The 21387-nt window shown below is 35.0% G+C and overlaps 1 protein-coding gene across 9 annotated transcripts in view; it reads left to right on the top strand.

The window, feature by feature from the left end:
* Positions 1-21387, top strand: part of INPP4B (inositol polyphosphate-4-phosphatase type II B) — a 745855-nt gene that overhangs the window by 546952 nt on the left and 177516 nt on the right. For all 9 annotated transcript variants that reach the window (XM_036853321.1, XM_036853318.1, XM_036853314.1 and 6 more), the window contains one exon: positions 11184-11331. In XM_036853321.1, the coding sequence (XP_036709216.1) occupies positions 11184-11331 (148 nt within the window). The remainder of the gene's footprint in view (positions 1-11183; positions 11332-21387) is intronic.

Genomic DNA, 21387 nt, shown 5'->3' with positions numbered 1-21387 from the left:
AAATTATGATATAATTTATGTTATAAATTATGTTACCAGTGGTGATAATAATGGCAAATAAGTGGTAGGCGAGATGCCACTCATATGCCTTGCCTTACCTTGCTTTCTGATGTGTGCTATGAAGAAGGCAGTATTATTATCTCCATTTTACAGATGAGGAAATTGCTCAAGGTCACTACCTAGTGAATAGCAGGTCCAGAATTTAAATCCAGTTTTAATCCCAAGGCCTTTGCTCTTAATTACCAGGTCATGCTATTACTAAAAAGCCATTAATTAAAAAGTTGGTGTAAGAATAGAATAAACCTTAATATTTTTCTAGCCTTCTATGTTGTACATTTCAACAGTGACATGGATAGCATGATAATCAGATTAATGAGTGATGCAAACTTCAAAGGCTTACTAATACATAACCCCTAAACTATTAGCAATTTTCCCCTGCAGGAAGCCACTAATAATAAGGGATGGAGAAAGACAGGCAACCTTTTGACTCAAAATAAAATATAGCAACAAAAAACCCATTAAATGTACTTATTAGAATGAAGGATTAAACCAAAGAAGAGCAGCTGCTTCTCAACCTATGACCAAGTGACATGTATTTAAAAAATTTTTTATTAAGGATGTAATACCAGGAGGGACATGCATTAAACAGTGAAGGGGCTACCCGGTCAGCTAGACCAGCCATGTACCATAAAGTACTTGATAAGTTATCCACGTGGATAAAATAACTAATGTATCCTCAAAGGGTCTTCCTCACATATATTTTTTTCACCTGAAAGTTGACCAAACCTTTAGTCCTTTATTTCAATATATCCAGATAATCTATTTAATTTACCAGATGTCAATTTTGAGAAATAAAATTGAATGTGGGAGATATTACATTCATGTTAAATGCAGTTTGAATGAATCAAATTTCATCAGAATCATCTACACTGTAATTATAAGACACTTTTTAAGTGATTCACTCATGTGAACCTTGTAATTTTTTATACCCACAAAGAGAAATGCCGTTTTAAAAAACTGATTGGTTTAATATAAATTTAAAGAGAAAGAGAAAAATGGCTCCCAGAGTAAGAAAATATATCACCTAAGGAAGAAGAGACAAAGGGAACATAGTGAAAAGTAAATCTGCACCTCCTAATTCTTGTGCCATAAAATCTGCAAGGCATGAGTCTTGGAAGCGTACTAATAACTCTTCCAAATTACTAGGGTACAATTCCTAACATATGAACTGTAATATGACAAAGACAAGTGACACGGAAGTGATGGAAGCAGCTGCATTCTGCAATTTAAATATACTCACTTAGTGGAGTGAAAGATGATTGATTACTGCTTTTCCCTTTTCCTGGAGGTGACAGTTTTGGTGGTGATTCTCCACTTAGGTCCGATGATATTTCTCAATGTCCTTAGTCCAGGCAATCCGGAAGTGCCTGGAATATATTTGCCACAAATATTTTCTATGAGCCTTCTTATATCAGGGAAAGATAAGGCTAAATGACAGTCAAATGTTATAAAAGCTAGATTTTTTTAAAAAAGCTATTTTAAAGTACAACTAAGTGCTATATATGAAATGTTTCTGTTCCAAATCTAAGTGTGTTGTGCACATAGAGCATATGTAGCTAGACTATGCACCTATGACTTTCGTCTGTGTGTACCTTGGTCTTCTGTTCTATTTATTTATCTGTCTAAACTCAGCAACCTTGGAATTAATCCACTATATTCCCATGTGGTATTTTTTCAAAATCTTTAGGTGAAGGGAGTTACTGACATTCTTCTCAAGTCTCTGTATTCATGTATTATATGGAACTGGCCAGTCTCAAGTGAGTGACCAAGTGCTTACTGAGTGAGGGCAAGAGGAAGTCATAGCTCATAGCTGCTCCTCACTATTCTATTTATATCTCTAGAGGTTTAATGCATAACTTGGGAAATTCACTTATCTATTGTGAGACTCCAAAGAAAAAGCTCTTCCCCCTTGGGCCTCACCTTTTTCATGCCCTGTTTGCCTCTCAAGTTGAATGTATATGTTGGGAGCTTGGGGAGTTGAGGGCAGGAGGAGAAAAGAGATGAGGAGGAGGAGAGGGGGCAGAATTTACAACTCCATTAAAAAAAGATATATAAGTACCTTAGTTATAGGAGAAAACAAATTCCTTTCAGCTGTTGGCTTTTATAGTCTCTGAAACAGGAAACACACTAGAAGGTACAGTATTAGAATTGTGAGGTTCTCATTTTGCTTGATTTTATAATTCTGTAGTTCATCAAGTAAAGTTGTTAAAATAATAGATTTACCCGTTTAATTATTGGTTTATTCATTTAAGCAAATGGTAGTGAAAACACTTCACACTGTTTGTTGTTGAGGTATTGTTTGGGCGATGGGGGTAGGGGAGGTTATTTTTGAACAGAGGGAAGTGTAGACAGCAGAGTCTCTTATCTGGTCACGGAGTTGGGTGTCCTACTAAGTCTCATCAACTGAGGTGCCTTGCCTACAGCAGAACAAGAACAGATGTGCTCTGGTGGTGTTAATATCAGAGCACTGGACAAACTCTTCTGAAGAACTGGTGTCACAGCCTAAATTTGCTAACCAGCAGTGTGACCCTGCCAGACAAGTCAGCCTCTTTGGACATCAATTCTTTCGCAATGACCAAATTGACCTGGACAGTCTTTGATTTCCTTTTTGGCTCTCAATGTCTGAAGTCTGTAGAGCATAGTTTAGCTTTTGCTATGTTTTCCTTCGTTTTAGAAATACTTCATGGAAGTATTCCTTTTCATCAGTCTCACATGGAGTCACATATCTATTCTTTGTCACTTACAGTTGTCTTTCTCAGGAGTTATTTATATTTCATAAGCCTGACCACAGATAAGCTTTTTAAAAATTTTTGTCAAGGAGACAATTCTCTCTAGATTTCCTAAATCTACCAGTTTTCCTTGTAAAAGTATGATGCTACAGAATACTTCAGTCCATGGACTTTGATATTATTATGCCCAATCTGAGGAGCTAATGGGCCCTGTCACCAAGTTTCCTATTATCTTCACATTTCAAGTCAGTTTCCCCCTGTCAGCAAGCGTTCGATCTGATACAGCATCTTTCTTGGTTGAATTCCATACTGCTTGAGTCATGAAATTATCCTTGATATTTTTTAAAGACCACTTTCATGCTGTACATTAAAGTGTGTGCTGTCCATTGCCCTCACAGAGGGTGTATCTGACAACGATGATTTCCATGACTGTGTAAGTTAGAGTCTAAGCCACAATGCGGGGACTACTCTTTCAGTCCTAAACACAGGCAATTTCCCTCCTGTTTGGAGAATTTATTGGTGTTTGTCTTCTTGCCTCACAGATAAGTCGCAATTTTCCTCAAAATAGTCCACGATATCCTTGATTCTTTTTCCCCCAATAGGATTAAGCCATCTACTACTATTGCTTTACGGAAGATGCCTGATTATGTGCTATTTAAGAAGAAACGTTGCTTATTTAGTTCTGTGTCTCCAGGGCCAGAATACAATAGGCACTCAGTAAATATTTGTCAAATGACTAATAATGGGTATATCTTATCGTTTGAATTAACGCTTCAGGTAACAGAAAACTGCACTGTTATTCTTCTCTCCATGAGAAAGATGTTCAAATTGAATTATTTAGGTTTGAAATAAAAGAATTTATTACTCTCCCTAAAAATTACTGTGAAATTCTTATTTTGAGTTTTTTCCTGCCTCATATGGCACCATTGATTTTAACTGCCTTTCACAATACCACACAGCTGAACTGGGTATTGGGTGACCTTCTCCTCGCTACCACCTCATGTAAAGCAAGGCAGGACAGAATAGTTTAGGAGATATTCTGAGAGACACTGAAAAATATTTCCCTCTATATTCATTTTGAGTCCTGAGGAATTCCAGCCAAAAAGCAAATCCCATTTTCCCTGTTTTTTCTCTTCATTCATGAGGTACTAAATCAACTACCTTGTCAAATTTTAGATCATATCAATTTATGCTAACAAAGATATCTCTGTTGTATTTTCTCCATACTAGTTTAAATAGATTTTGCCCTTGTATTTATAACTCTATGATGTGTAAAATATGGGACCATCTTGGCTTATAACATTGGCCCTTTATCCTTTATACTTACTTACTCACCAGATTTCTTTGCCTTTTGCTGTTTTAACAAATCCAATGGAGTCCATTGTCTACTGAAAAAAAACCCAAACACACACACACAACCTAAAAGTTGAGAGTTACGTTTTATTTGGCGGATATTCTTAGGACTTCAAGCCCCCAGAGATAGGACTCTCAGGTCACTCTGAGGAACTGGTCCAAAGAGGCGAGGTGGGGAGCCAAGATATATAGGAGTTTTTGCAACAAAGGGCAGGTAGTCGGAACATCAACAGATTATTGGTAATTAAAGAAAACCAGACATCTCAAGTTAATGAAATTAGCGCTTTGCTATGTATGGGAAGATGCAAAGTCTGGGCTCGTTGAAATCATTCCTTTGATGTGCACCTCAGCTATCTGGGGCCAGAAACCTGCATTTTCTTATTCTGAGTCTCCTCAGGGTGTGCCATCGGGGTGGCTATAGCAGTTGACAGCTAGATGGCAGGCATTCTTTGTTTCCATCCCAAGTTCCCTCAGGGATCTCCCTCTGGGAGGCTGTAATGTGATAATAACTGCAACATCTTTTGTTTACTAATATGTCAAGTGGCATTCTTAGTTCACACCATTAACCTTGCTCTTTTGGAATTTTCATATGTTTTCATTACTGTGTATTAACATATTTATGGTGTTAAGTAGCTTCAATGGAAGAGTGAATCTCACTGTCTAGTAATCAATGAAATCATCTCTTAGATACCTTTAAATACTTAAGCTGTCTTCCTGTTGTAAGTTTATTACCCCCTCCACTGCCCACCTTGGGTAAACTAGAAGAAAAATAAAGGCAAGGAGAGGATATAGTCAAAAGGTTAACATTTTGTGGACAAATGTGAGGAGGGCTTTCTCTCAGCTGTGGTTTTCCTTCTTTTATTCTGATGCCTGTGTTCTCTCTTGAAGTGAGGTTTTTAGTTATGTCCTTCCCCCTTGCATTTTCCCCTCTCAATTTACACAGTTGTCAGGGCCCTAACTGTTCGTCTATTAGGGAAAGTAATGATGAGAAACATCTGAGGTGTAAGGTTTAAGCTCATTTCTGTGGAATGTTTGCATATACTGGGCACTATGCTAGGTGCAAGAGATAAAATGAGGACAAAGAAAACAGTACAGTCATGGCCTTCACAAAGTTTACCTTCTAATGGGGGACACAGAGCAGTAAACAGACAATTATAGCACAACTGGTAAGAACCATGATAGAGATGGGGATGGGGAGTACAAAAGAGAGACAGCTGTAGGCAGGGAGCAGAGGGAAGTCAAGAAGGGCTTCCTGGAAGAGGTGTTTGCTGAGCTGAGTTTATAGGATGATTACATGTAGCCAGGATAAAAGGAGCATTCCTTTGAGGTGCAGGGAATACCTTGAACAGAGGCAAATTGGCAAGAAACAACTTGAGTTCCATGAACCGCAGGTCGTACCAGGTTGCTCAGCATAAAATATGAGCCAGAAAAGGACACTTTTGTAGATCTGTCCTTTACTTTAATGACTGAATTAGAATGAACAGGGAAGATCATCCAAACTAGAGTGAATGAAGCAAACCTCTTTTCTGACCATCCAAAACCAAAACTCCAAATTCTACACATTGAACTCGCCAGTTTTCACCAGTTGGAGACTAAATACCCACAAATATTATCTTTATGTTTTATTCTGCATCTGTAATAGTTTTTGTTGTTCTTGGCCTTGAACTGAAGATGGAAGGCCAAGAGCTTGTGGGTTTGGCTAGACTAGGGAAGCAGCACTTTGACTCAGCTTACATCCTATTTCTATTCTTATTTTTTGTTCCTTTAAAAACAGCACAAACAATAACATAATTTAGATTTTATAACACACATAAAGAAAATTAATTTAAAATTCTGGGGGAATTTATTTTTTAATAGTTTGTTTCCTCTTTATTATTTTAAAAGAGATCTTTCTTTGCTGTGTTTTCTGAGCTCCTGTCATGCTTTCTTACTTTCTCTTTTCTAAGCCTTGCTTAGGATAGTCTTTTAGTGATTTCTATTTAGGATTTTTAGTTCTCATCTAATCTTAAAAAGAGCCAATCTACATTTAAGATGTATGTATCTAAATCTAAGATATTTTCGACTACAAATGAGAGGATGTCATTATCTAATTGGCTTACACAGACTTATCTTTACTAAGTGTAATGTAGCATTTGGAGAATAGGCAATGCATGTACATTTGGCTGAATGATGAAACTATTAAACAACTGCATATTTAAAAGCTATAAAATGAATAGATTCTCTACAAGAATCTACAGTACATTAAAATAATGATTTTGTAAAGCTTGAAGCCAATAAAGTCAGATTCCATTTAAATATGTGACATCTACCACCTCCTGAAAGCAAGAAATTGCATGAAGATAATCACAGATGAGCTTATTCTGGAGAACTGTATTAAAGACAATCTGATGAGATAAGTGTTTGGCATTTTGATGATCCCCTCAACCCTGAATCCAAATTTCCAAAATTCCTTGTCTAATCCACTGATGTCCCCAACACAGACACAGAAAAGAGAAGATCATCCCTATGATATCACTCTGGTTTATCTTTTCTGCCCCAGGTTGCTTGAACAGCCATCCTTTTTTAATGTGTTGTCTATGTTTTGGCTTTGTTGAACATTTCCTTGGCATCTTTACTTTGATAATTCAGAACTGGAGCACTTGGCTTTCACAATTGCTGGAAAAGCAGGTGGTGTGCTACCGTATTAAAAAGGCCTTTTACAGTGTCTGGAATAAATGATATGGAAATTTGAGTTGTGTTGCAATTTTAGGAGAAAAAAATCTGTCATTTACTTTCTGTCCCTGTGTTCACATTAGAGGGTGGATCTCAGTGGGAATGTATTCATATCTGGACCATCTTAGAACTTTATCCTTATTAAGTCATTATTAAGACTGTGGTGGTGTCCAAAATCTCTTCACTACTTTTCCCTTGGTAGAATCTGTCACATGATATTTTTAGCAATTGTTTTGGCAAAAGCAGTGAAAAAAAATGCAGATAATACACACAGGGCTCTCTTCAAAAAGAACTTATAATAGATAAGTTAGATAGTTGTTTTTGCTGAGTTGAGCCTATTGTGTGGTCAGAAATGCATCTCCTACATGAAGAAATACTTGACATCAGTGGAAAGCCAGAGCTGAAAGTGGTGGGCTCATTTACACAGCTGGAGTATGTGTGCAGAATTGTTGAAACTGTATCTGTGCTATAGGGGAGAAGCATTTATAAAACGACAAAAGCATTCATCATTTATGGCCCACTGTTCAATATCTGATACATGAATACCTTGCCTTTCTTTTATATGAGGATGGCAAAAATCTCCTCACTATGAACCCAGCAAAATTTTGAGTTGAGAACATCTTATCTGGTCTGTTTATAGCCATTGGAACAAATTTCATGGTAATTAAAAGTCAGGCCATGTATTAGTTTTTTATTTTCTAAGTCATAATCCATTATATGGCATTTTGAGAAACAGTAAGTGTTCTTGCTTTATACGTAGTAGGTGTTCAATAAGTAATGCTACTGGATCAGACTTGGTTGTAAAGTGGATTCCACTATGTCTACATTGAGATCCTAATAACTATGTACAGTTAAATACTAATGTTTGGAGATCTATGAGTTTCAAAAGGTTAGAACGTATAGCATGAAAGTTAGATAGGAGACATTATTGGGAATTTTCGGGGGCATAGATCATGTGGCCTGATTTTTTAATTTATTTTTTGCCCCAAGTGCTTTCCTTAAAAAAACAGCAGCATTCCCACAGGGTCCTGGATGTTGTGTCTCGGGTGGTCAGAGGATAGTTCTGGAGCTCATTAATCACACTGTCCTTGATTTCTACCACTCTATTTCAACAAAGATTTATATTTAGAATACACTGAAAAGCAGTAAAATGAAAACAGTAAAATCAAAAGTTGAAGGACTAGTTTTGTGATAACAGATAAAATAAAGAATATTATATTTTTCAACTTAATTAAAAATACAAATTTTCTAAAATATTATTGTTTTATTAAAGGCAAGAAAAATCTAAGGGTTTTTAACCATGGTTTGAGAGATACAAAGATTCTGTGTAATCCTGAAAAAAAAAAAAAAAAAAGCAGAGGTTAAAAAGCAGTGCATATACTAAGTATAGATAACCCAAGTAATTGAATATTTACTTAGGTTACTAAGGAAAAATGTGGACATTTCAGAGACTGTTTCTGTCTTACTGTAAAAGGATGCACTTATATTCCTGATCATGTTAGCTATATTAGAATTCCTGAGATCCCATAAGTGGTTTAACCTGACTTACAATATATTGAATTCTGTACATACATTGTTTTTCTTCTCCAACTCTAGAGATAGGGCAATAGAGGTTATAGTAAAATTCTTACATTTTTAAAACATTGTCACTTTAAAGATGAATGAAATATCATAGTTTCTTTCATTGGCTGTAAGTTTCTGTATTTCATATAAAAGACAATATATCTGATAAGGGCTAATATCCAAAATATATAAAGAACTCATACAACTCAGTAACAGCAAAAAAAAAAATTCTGATTAAAAATGGGCAGAGGATCTGAATAGACATTTTTCCAAAGAAGACACACAGATGTCCAACAGGTACATGAAAAGTTACTCAACATCACTAACCATGAGGGAAATACAAATCAAAACCACAATGAGATATCACCTCACATCTGTTAGAATGGGTATCAAAAACACAAGAAATAACAAGTGTTATTGGCAAGGAAGTGGAGAAAAGGGAACCCTCATGCACTGTTGGTGGGAATGTAAATTGGTGCAGCCACTATGGAAAACAATATGGAGATTCCTCCAAAAACTAAAAATAGAACTACCATATGATCCAGCAATTCCACTTCTGGGTATTTATCCAAAGAAAATGAAAACACTAATTCAAAAAGATATATGCACCCCAGTGTTCATTGCAGTATTATTTTCAATAGCCAAGACGTGGAAACACCCTAAGTTTCTACTGATGAATGGATAAAGAAAATGTGATACACACACACACACACACACACACACACACACACAAATGGGATATTATTCAGCCTTAAAGAAGAATGCATCTTGCCATTTTTGACAACATGGAGGGACCTTGAGGGCATTATGGTAAGTGAAATATCAGACAGAGAAAGACAGATACTGTATGAACTCACTTATATGTAGAATCTAAAAGCAAAAACAAAATAAAACGTAACAAATAAAAAAAGAACTCATAGATATAGAGAACTAATTGGTGGTTGCCAGAGACAGGGGATGGGGGTGGGTGGAACAGGTGAAGGGTGTCAAAAGGTATAAATTTTCAATTATAAAATAAATAAGCAATGGGGATGTAATGTACAGCTTGGTGACTATAGTTAATAATATTGTATTGCATATTTGAAAGTTCCTAAGAGAGGTTTTTAAAGTTCTCATCACAAGAAAAAATTTGTGACTATGTATGGTGACAGATGTTAACAAGACTTATTATGGTAATAATTTCACAATATATACAAATATTGAATCATTACATTCTTTACCTGGAACTAATATAATGTTATATGTCAATTATACCTTTATACCTCATTAAAAAGAGAAAGAAAATAAGTATAATTAGCCTTATATATGGATCTGTGATATAATCTAATTGATAAAACTTAAAGGTCATGTTTATGGCAAAAACATAATCCTTTAGACATACAACTTTAGATTTAAAATATTGTCTCTCAACACCCTGGAAATATTCTATCGTCTTCTCGCTTCTATTGATGCTTTTAAAAAGTGAACATTCTAGCTAATTCTTGTAGGGGGTAGATAAGTGTGCCGGGAGCTTTGAATCTGGTTGTTAAAGAATGAGATGTTTGAAATAAAGGTTTCCTATTTAGTATCAATTCTGATAATGATAATTGTCGGACTGGACCTCTGAGAATGATAGTTGCAGAATGGATGAATAGTTCCTCATTTTAATGCTCAGAAATATATTTATATTTATATTTATATTTCCAAGTAATGAATGAGACAGCCTTATAGAACCCTAAAATGAGAAAGGCATTTTACTCCATACGTTGAAGAGACTTGGGCCACATACCAGGCTGGGCATTATTTAAAGTCTTACATCCACTTCAATATCAAATTCTCTTTTTAATCAGCTTCATTGGTAAACTGGAGCCAAATAATCATAGATACTTGACTGTTGATTGACCTGATATTTTGTTGTCCATTAAGCTTTGATATATTTCTCCTATATTCATTATCCAACAGCAATGGAAATAAAATCCTGCCCTGAAATATAGGGCTTGGTAGAGTGGTAGGAATGCTGGCCTCACAAAAAATGTATCAAGTATTATCTTAATATCTAGCCCTACACTTTTTCTTTAAATCTTTTAAAATCCTTGATGACATGACCATGTTATTTCTCCCCTTATCACTGTCACCCATCCCAAATATTCAGCTTGTTCATAGTCTCTCTGTCTTGCTTCTGATAATATATGATTTTAGGAAAGTGTTATTGACTTATTGACACTAAAGTATGAATAATATTTGAATTGTAAGAGATCTTAAGCCAAGGAATGAACCTTTCTGACATTTAAGAAAAAAGTCACTTTTGGTAGTAGGGTCATTTAAAACCTCTAATATAGCATATCAGTTGTCACCTACTATATAAGTGGGTAAAGTTGACTAAGAGTGATTGCAAGAAATCCAGAAATGTATTTTTTCAAAGCATGTATGGTGTATAAATCCATATATTTTCATCTATATTTATCAATACATATACTTTAAGAAAACCTTTAGAAGGAAGAAGAATTAATAGGTGGTATATCAGAGAACCATAGTAGCCACATTTATGAATTGGAATTTGATGTATCACTTTTTAATTTAATAAAGACTATATTCCAGAAGCTACTGAAAAAAATAAGATATAAGGAGAAAATTCTTAGAAACTCAATTACACTACGGATTATGATAAAAAATTTTGATCAAATAATTAGAATGGTAGCCTGATTAATGATTTTGTTAATTGATCTTTATCTAAAGTACATATCTTTATAATTTAACTCTTAACTTTATTTTTTTCTCCTTTTCCAGTGTTAAAGAACCCAGTGTGTAAATTATATAGATTTCCCACATCTGACAATAAGTGGATGCGAATCCGGGAGCAGATGTCAGAGAGCATACTTTCTTTTCATATTCCTAAGGAATTGATCTCTCTTCAAATCAAAGAAGATTTGTGTAGGTAAGAGAAAATGATTTATGATTGTCTCTTACATTAATTATTTTTTTTTATAAAACATTTTTTCTTAAAGTATGATGATAACATAAAAATCTAGATCTGCATTGTCCAGTATTATGGCTCCTAGCCCTGTAATTAGTCCACTTTGAGATGTTCTGCAAGTGTAATATAAACACCAGAGTTTGAATTCGTAGCACACAAACAAAAAAAGACTGATTTCATAATGAAATGTTAACATTTTGGCTATACTGGGGTTGAATATAATATGTTATTAATTTTATGTGTTTCTCTTTTTACTTTTAATTCTTATTTTATTTTATTTTTTATTGAAGTATAGTTGATTTACAATGTCTTGTTAATTTCTGCTATACAGCAAAGTGATTCAGTTATAGATATTATATGCATTTTTTTATATTCTTTTTCATTATGGTTTATCACAGGGTATTGAATATAGTTCTCTGTGCTATACAGTAGGACCTTGTTGTTTATCCATTCTATATATAAAAGCTTACATCTGCTTACCCCAAACTCCCACTCCATCCCTTCCTCAAACCCCTCCCCCTTGGCAACCACCAGACTGTTCTCTATGTCCATGACTCTGTTTCAAAGGTAGGTGCATTTGTGTCATATTTTAGGTTCCACATATATGTGATATCATGTGGAATCTAAAATATGATATCTTTTTACTTTTTACATATGACTACTGACCACTAGAAAATTTTAATCACATATGTGACTCTCATTTGTGGCTTACATTACACCTTTTCTATGTAAATCTCCCACCATTAAAATGTGTTGAAAAAAATTCAATTATGAATCTTTAAAATTTTCTAAAGAAAAGTAGAGAAAAAATCATGTTGAAGCCTCAAAAGGGAAATAGGAAAGATTGTAAGGAAATTGACTAGCGATCTCAGTAGAATATAAGGTATGGTTATTATGAAAAGGAATTAGAAAGCCCTAAGTTGAGAACCATCACCTTTTAGGAAAAATGCTGAGAAGAAAAGAATAATGGAGAGAATAATGAAGTTTTAAAATGCAGCAGGCAAATTAAATCCACAAAGCCAGCAGAGAAGAACAGATTTGACACTGAGAAATCACATTTTGGATGTGGAAGACAAACACAATAAGTTCTCAAATGTTCTTTCTTGGGAAAGAACAATTCATGCAAAAACTTGAAAACAGTGAAAACTTATGCAGGTTTTTATTTTACATGCTAAAATCAGACTAACCTTATACTTACTTCTCTGCAGAAGTCCATGGAGTAATATCTACTGATTTTTGCTTTTTTGAGAGAAAAAGGTTGTGGCCTCACTTTATTATATAGGGTCAAGTTATGACATTTTTTTAATGAATGAAGGCAATGGAAATGACATACTTAAATATGCAGAAGCTCAGAAAATGTCATCCACCAAACTTTCTTAAAGAATCTACCCTCGAAGATATATGCTATCCAACTGAGAGAACAATTTAAATTAAGAATTATATTTATAATATAATATAAATTAATATACTGTAATCATTAAATTATAATATGAAATTAATATGATACAACATAACAAATTAAGAATGTAAGAATGGGACATTGTCCTACAGAAGAACTTGAAACATTTTTCTTAGTTGGGTGGAATCTCCGGCCCAGACAGAGATTTACTCTGAAGTTCTTTTTTCGGCCTCTTTTGTTTTGTTTTAATTTTTATTGGAGTATAGTTGATTTACAAGGCTATGTTAGTTTCTGCTATACAGCAAAGTGAATCAGTTATACATATACATGTATCCACTCTTTTTTAGATTCTTTTCCCATATAGGCCATTACAGAGTGCTGAGTAGAGTTCCCTGTGCTGTACAATAGGTCTTTATTAAATATCTATTTTATATACAGTAGTGTGTATATGTCAATCCCAATCTCCCAATTTATCCCTCCCCCCCTTTCCCTCCTGGTAACCATAAGTTTGTTTTTTACATCTGTGACTCTATTTCTGTTTTGTGAATAAGTTCATTTGTATCATTTTTCTAGATTCCACATATAAGCAATATCATATGGTATTTGTCTTTCTCTGTCTGACTTACTTCACTCAGTTTGACGATCTCTAGGTCCATCCATGTCACTGCAAATGGACTCTTTTACCCCTAGTCTTATTCAGATCCCAGAAAGTATTATACTTACCTCAACCTTCCTCTCAACAGCACAATTTTAATGGATTTTCTTACGTGGTTTGATGAAGACTGTGGGTGCCGTCGTGCCCTTATCTTTCAGTAGTTGCAAAGAGTACAAGGTGCTTCATTTTCATGCTTGGAAATCTATATTGAGAGAATTAGTTTTTAAAAAGCTTTGAGTCTTTTCTTCAAAAAAAAATAGTTGCCAGGGCAACTTTATATTATGCTAAGTAACTAAAACAGCTATTTTCTGAATCTTTAAAATAACTATTAACTAAATTATATCATTTTAGTTGGTGAAGAGCAGTAAGTAAATGAGCAGTAGGTAAAAGCTGCCATTAAGTCCCTATTTATATTTTGTTCTGCATAGGACCTGTGGATAGATGGAGATAGTTATAGATGGATAGACAGAGAGATAGACAGACACACAGACATAGATATACAGTCTTTCTTTCCTTTTCTTTCTTTCTTTTTTTTTTTTTCTTAGGAAAGTCAGTAAACACAGTATGAATTTAGCTGTATAACAGGGGTTACAAAAACTTTTCCTTAAGTGCCAAATAATAAATATTTTACAAAATATTTTACAAAAGTGAGCTGTTTCCTCTCAATTACCAAGATGATGAATTTGCAGACATGGTCAGACTTCTGTGAAGTCTGGATTTTGAAAATCCTACACTTTCTTTCATGATCCACTGACTCTTTCAGTCTCACTTTTCACCCCAGATGTAAACTTTTCTACAACTTCTCTGTGTTGGTGTGTTGTCATCTCCCTATAGGGGTAATTAGGGTATTATTTGAATATTTTGTTACATAACTTCCCTCCTTTACGAAGGGAGTAGAAAATGGAAAATTTTCTGAAAAGACTGCCATGATTGACATCAGCCTCATAAACTCCCAGGTAGAGATTTCCTAAGTTTGAGTATGGATTTAACTGTGAACGAAAATAGCAAGTAAGAAAGGGAATTTAGGGAATATTAGGTATATGTCTAGTCACAACTGTGTCTTAAAGACCAGGCATTATTAGTAGTTTTGTAATCTATTTAACTCGGTGAGAATGAAATCCCACTCATGGATTTAAAGGTATATTATTAATTTTATCATGTCTGGGATTGGTAAACACTTGACAGACTAAGCTAGGGTGAGTCTGTTGGCAGGCACCAGGTGTGTGCATGGTACGCCTCTTTGCCTAATGCATACCTGTATGTATCAATGAGGAAAATGTTGTCCTTCTCAGCCGTCATGATATGGAGTGTAAATGTTGGCAGAGACATAATGGTACAGCAGCTACTTTCCATCACTCATACCCAGTGCCCTTGCCTTCAGCTGCCATCTAAAAACTCTCTTGCTGTTGGTCCCTTAGTGTGACATTGAACTCAACGTGAACTACTTTAATTAACTTTGAGATTGTACATACACAAAGTCTTAGGGCTGTGATAGAGTTTAAATTCTTTGGGGACGCCTTCTGATTAGCCTAAGCATTAATACCTTCTGAGTTCAAGTTCAGATATATAACATCTTTTGCGTTGGCTGTGACGTGTTTTCACAATGCTAAACTTTGAATTTTATATTACGGTTTAGGCCCAAAAAATTCACAAGCAGGAAATCGTAGATGACAAGTTATGTTTACTGCTGTGAAGAAAGGCTTATATTAGCAATTTTCTGCTTCTTTGCTCCTGAAGCCATATTTTTAAAAATATATAAAATATATGGTAATTTTTTTCTGTAAAAATTATATATGGTCACTATAGAAAATAGTGAAAATATTAAAAAGAAAAAAAATCACTCTAAACCCACCACCCAGAAGAAATACTGTGTCTTTATTTTCTACATCTACCCTCATCTTCGTGAGCCTCACTGTGGAAAGCAGACTTTTAGTTCCCATGATTGTCACGCCCTGGTATCACATTTAAGTCATTCTCCCTCAAATAATTCCTGTCTCAGTAAATGCCACCCTCTCTTCAACAGTTCAATGCAGAAACATAAAACATAAGTATTTTTGTCTTGTCTCACCAAACCTATCCACATTCCACATTCAAGTTCAAAGTATCAATTTCTAATCATGCTAATTCCACAATTTCTCTCAAATTCATTTTTTTTTACATTTTCACTCTATCCATTCTAATCCCAACCACCATCATTTCTTGTCTGTGATAGTGTAATGGTCTATAACGGCTTTTCTGCCAATGGCCTTGCTTCCTTAAAATCCATGGTTCACTTTTTTATGAACAGATGATACAAATGAACTTATTTACAAAGCAGAAATAAACTCACAGACATAGAAAACAAATTTATGGTTACCAAAGGGGATAGCGGAGGGAAGGGAGAGCAGAGAGTTTGGGATTAACAGATACACACTACTATATATAAAACAGGTAAACAACAGTGACCTACTGTATAGCTCAGGGAAATATACTCAATATCTTGTAATAACCTATAATGGAAAAGAATCTGAAAAAGAATATATACATATATGTATAACTACATCACTTTGCTGTACACTGGAAACTAACACAACATTATAAATTAACAATTCTTCAATTAAAACATAAATAAAAAAGAAAAAGATCCATGGTTCACATTGCAGACTCACATAATCTGATTAAAAATGTTATAAATATGCAGATTTCCAGCAGGAGTATCAAGGAGACAGCATTGATGTATAATCTCTTGAGAGCTATGCTGGAATTATGTGTTGGGAAGGGAAGAGGGGGAGGTCCTGGCTTACCAACTATCAGTGTAACACCTCGCTTCTGAGAAGTGTACTAAATGACTCTATAATCATGATACCTAAGGGATGTGGCATTATAAAGTAGCCCAGTTCTTTGATCCAGCCTCCTTGAAGGATGGGAGGGAGAAGACAACTGGTTTATTATAGAGTTAGTGCAATGGAGAGAAAAAGGAGAGTACATGTTGAAGACAGCTCAGAGATCCTAAGTACATAGAAGGTGTGTGTGTGTGTGTGTTTATGTGTATTTTTCCCTGTGTTTATAATGCCACAGGCTTTACTGTCCTTCACCTTGGGTTGCATGCAGGCAAGTTATGTAGGTCTTGCCAAACTACCACTTATAAAATTTTTATAGCTTGTTTTAGTGTTGCCACGTATTTTGTTTACATTGAGTATTTTCTTCAGATTTTGTACTACTTCAAAAATTTGCTTTGTAGTTTTGATTTGCATTTCTCTAATGATTAATGATGTTGAGCATTCTTTCATGTGTTTGTTGTCAATCTGTATATCTTCTTTGGAGAAATGTCTATTTAGGTCTTCTGCCCATTTTTGGATTGGGTTGTTTGTTTTTTTGATATTGAGCTGCATGAGCTGCTTGTAAATTTTGGAGATTAATCCTTTGTCAGTTGCTTCATTTGCAAATATTTTCTCCCATTCTGAGGTGTCACCTCACACCGGTCAGAATGGCCATCATCAAAAAATCTACAAACAATAAATCCTGGAGAGGGTGTGAAGAAAAGGGAACACTCTTGCACTGTTGGTGGGAATGTAAATTGATACAGCCACTATGGAGAACAATATGAAGGTTCCTTAAAAAACTAAAAATAGAACTACCATATGACCCAGAAATCCCACTACTGGGCATATACCCTGAGAAAACCATAATCCAAAAAGAGTCATGTACCACAATGTTCATTGCAGCTCTATTTACAATAGCCAGGACATGGAAGCAACCTAAGTGTCCATCAACAGATGAATGGATAAAGAAGATGTGACCCATATATACAATGGAATATTACTCAGCCATAAAAAGAAAGGAAATTGAGTGATTTGTAGTGAGGTGGATGGACCTAGAGTCTGTCATACAGAGTAAAGTAAGTCAGAAAGAGAAAAACAAATACCGTATGCTAACACATATATATGGAATCTAAAAACAAACACAGAAAATGGTCGTGAAGAACCTAGGGGCAAGACGGGAAGAAAGACACAGACCTACTAGAGAATGGACTTGAGGATATGGGGAGGGGGAAGGGTAAGCTGGGACAAAGTGAGAGAGTGGCATGGACATATATACACTACCAAACGTAAAATAGATAGCTAGTGGGAAGCAGCCGCATAGCGCAGGAAGATCAGCCCGGAACTTTGTGACCACCTAGTGGGGTGGGATAGGGAGGGTGGGAGGGAGGGAGACGCAAGAGGGAAGTGGTATGGGGATATATGTATATGTATAACTGATTCACTTTGTTATAAAGCAGAAACTAACACACCATTGTAAAGCAATTATACTCCAATAAAGATGTTAAAAAAAAAAAAAGTTTGCTTTGCTTAGTCAACATTGAAATATGTTAGTTAATAGAAGAAATGATGGAACTTGTGGCGTTGAAGCTCCATGGCAGCTACACATACCATATTAAATATGGTGTGCACACGTATATGTTTAGATGGGAGGCTTGGGTGGCCATAGGGTGTTTGGTTTTATCAAAACATATACTTTTCTACATTATAATATGATGTTTGAAAACTTATTATGGTACAAAAGTTTTAAAGAAATGAAGTATTTCAGTGACAATGAACCTCATGGTCTATAAAACTCCCCAGGAAAAAGTTAGTTTGATTTATATCATGTATTTTTCTCTTTTTCTCCTGCTTCATTTCTTCTCTCTCTATATTTTTCGTCATTGGTCCCAGGAGTGAGGAAAGAGAGAAACTTCCTTGAATATAATTTTGGGAGTCTAAAGGAAAGGATAAGAATAATTTATAACAATTAACTTTAAGATGTCCTTAGGTTTTATATAAGACATAAATATTTGTGTGTACCAGGCAGAGGAACAATCTTGTAAGTAAAATATAAACATCTGAACCAAACCCTTTAGTAGGGAAAATGTAATAGAATTTGGGACATAGAAAGTTTAAATAAAAGTCTTGCTAGCACTTCTTTTAGAGAATGTGAATGCTTTCTCTTAGATATTAGTGTTTGAAAATATTGTACATATACTAAATTCATGATGATATAATATTTTATGTCAATGAAGACACTGTTTTGTTCAATACTATATGTTTCAAATATTCTATATTTTTCATTTTTAGAGCTATATTACAGACCTATGATAAGTGTATCTATCTGTCTATCTACCTAGTCTTAAATCTATTTCTTGAATGCAGTATATTCTTTTATATGCAAAAAAATGTAGAATAGCTTTGAAATCCCAGGTTGAAAGCCTAGTTGCTGCACAGAGTTACATTTCAGAGACATGTCTACATGCTGACTTAAATATTATCATATACTATTAAATGGGTTTTCTAAGCAATATACCTAGTTTGAAAGAAATGAGGAAGATACTAATTTCTGACCTTGAACCTTATCTTAAAGCATTTTGTGACTATTACATTCAAAAGGTTCATATTATTTCAAACCGATAATGCCTACAGGACTGCCATTTAAAAAAATGTTAAAAACTATATACTAGGAATTATGAACTAGAACTAGAATATATTCATATAAATTTTATTTCAAAAATATCCTCACTGTACAAAAAGTTGTACAGCAGGATTTTACCACATAGTGAGCCAACCTGTCTATTGAATGTGGTTAGATCTTTTTTTCAAAATTTATCACCAGACAGGTTTCCTCCCCTTCACATGGCCTACAAGGCAAGCAAGGGCTCCTGTCTACCTACATCTCCAGCCTCATCTTACACCTTGTTTATTTTGGCCTGGCTGAAGCACATGACTTTTGAGACGTCTATTGACATTTGCATACTTAGATAAAGCACACTGAAAATCTTTACTGACCTTAAAGAAACATTGATTAGTGGGAAAAGTAATAGGGAGTCAGCTATTCTCTTTAGGTCTCATAGATACTGAATAGACCTCAAACTGATGAATTTCATAGATGTTTTTTATAGTGTTCTATCTCTTTCCGCTTTGTTTCTCTTTGTGTTTCTTTCTGTCTCTCTTGTTTGCTTTCTCGAGGAAAATCTTAAGTCCTAAAGATCCAAAAGTGATGCATAAAAAAAATATCCCATTGGGACTCCATTGTTTGACTCATACCTGATGAGTGTTATTTCTTCTGTTCATTTTTCTTCATGCAACGTTAATGCGCAGTTGGAATACCATGTGGTATATTATTTATCATGGAAAGAGCGCATTGGCCCTACCAACTCCTAGTATTGAGGGCAGATTGCTGTGTGCCATTAAGTTCATCATTATAGATTCTTGGTATCATTTAATGAGATGTCCTGTAGAGCGCTTAGTATCACCAAGCTGGCGATAGAAATATGTGTTTTAGTTTGCTGTTTGGTTATTACAATAGCCCCACAGGTACAAATAAGGCAAAGCTCATTCAGAAGCATATTTGTCCATTGTGCCAGGATTCTTTATTTCACATGGATTGAGTAGGAGAGAGTGTATGTTGTGATGATAAAAATACGGAATTGGAATAATTATCAACCCAAGTCCAAAACCTCTTTATCTGCCATTTGATATGTACTTATAATTTTTAGAAAATTACACAATTTCTCAATTTTCAATTTTTTTTTTCACTTTTTAGATAATATTATAATTTGTCCTACAGGGCTACTGTAGTAATTAAGTGAACAATCAGTAGACTCTAGCACTTATGGCTATGGGATTTGGGGGGGTGTGTGTATGTAAGTGCAGCTCTGGGTTTGAAACCTGGCTCTCCTAAGTCTACTTAATAGCTATGTGGCATGGCACAATTTAACTAACTGCCATAATTCAGTTTCCTCAACTGTAAAGAAGAGATTAAATAATAAATGCACAAGGTTATTGTGAGGTTTAAAATGAGCTATTGAAAAATGCCTGGTGCATATATACATAGGCCTTTAATGTGTGGAAACCACTCTTACCACTTATGTAAAGAATCATATGCACAATAGACACCCATTATATCAAAACTATTATCGTTGTTATTTTTTATCTTAGCTGAATGTTGATAGTGTTTCAGTCAGAAAACCGAGCCTATAATTTATTTGTAATCTCCTTTAGTTTACTAACCTAACATACGTCATAGATACGTTTATTATATGGTACTACAAATTCCCAGTGGACAGAAAAATGGACTTCTCTCACAAAACTGGTGTATTTAGAGCTGAGACAGTGATTTTGGAATGATAGTCAGGCTTCAGACTTCAGATTAGTTAGGGCCTTCTGGGACACAGAAAAGGAGGAACTTGTCAATTTTCTTATTGTACTATTCCTGGAATCTAGCATAATACCTAGCATATAATAAGCACTGAGGAATGTAGTCTTTTCCCAAGAACAACTGAAATTGCGTGAAGAGAATGACGTGATTACACTTAGAAAAAGGGAAGCAAGTGTGGAGGGATAAAACAATTTAGGGAATGTTGTGTTTGCCTGGGCTAACAATGATGGTGGCCTAGACCATGGTGGTTGGGGGGAAATGGTGAAATGTACAAACATTTGGGATTGTTTTGGACGAGCAGAGTTCGGTGATGGATTATCTCTGGAGGTAAGGCGTGCAGAATAACTTAAGCATTCTGACCTGCATGACTGAACAGATAAGTTATAATTCTTTGATGTAGGACATAGTGGGCAAGCACAAGGTTTAGAAGAAAAAAAGGAGCCCTCTTTGGCTCTTAATTGAACCATCGAGGTCTTTGCTATTAAATCCAGATGCTGCTTGCTCCATGTGGCTGTTGAAACTTAAGTTAAAATTTGTTAAAATGAAACGAAATTTAAAATTTCGTTTCTCCATCACCTTAGTCACATTTTAAGTGTGCAGTAGTCACACATGGCTAGTCACCATTGTAATTAAAAAGCGCAGCTTTGGAACATCACCATCACACAGAGAGTTCTGTTGGACAGCGCTGATCTAGGATAACCAGCAGTAGCATCTCTAACTTTAAAGAGTTCTAGTAACATAAAATCCCCCTTTCTTCCTGCTTATTGGAATTTAATGTAAAGAATAAGAAGGCTGA

This window comes from Balaenoptera musculus, chromosome 5, assembly GCF_009873245.2.
Source record: "Balaenoptera musculus isolate JJ_BM4_2016_0621 chromosome 5, mBalMus1.pri.v3, whole genome shotgun sequence".
Lineage (NCBI taxonomy): Eukaryota > Metazoa > Chordata > Mammalia > Artiodactyla > Balaenopteridae > Balaenoptera > Balaenoptera musculus.
This window is presented reverse-complemented; position numbering and strand designations above follow the sequence as displayed.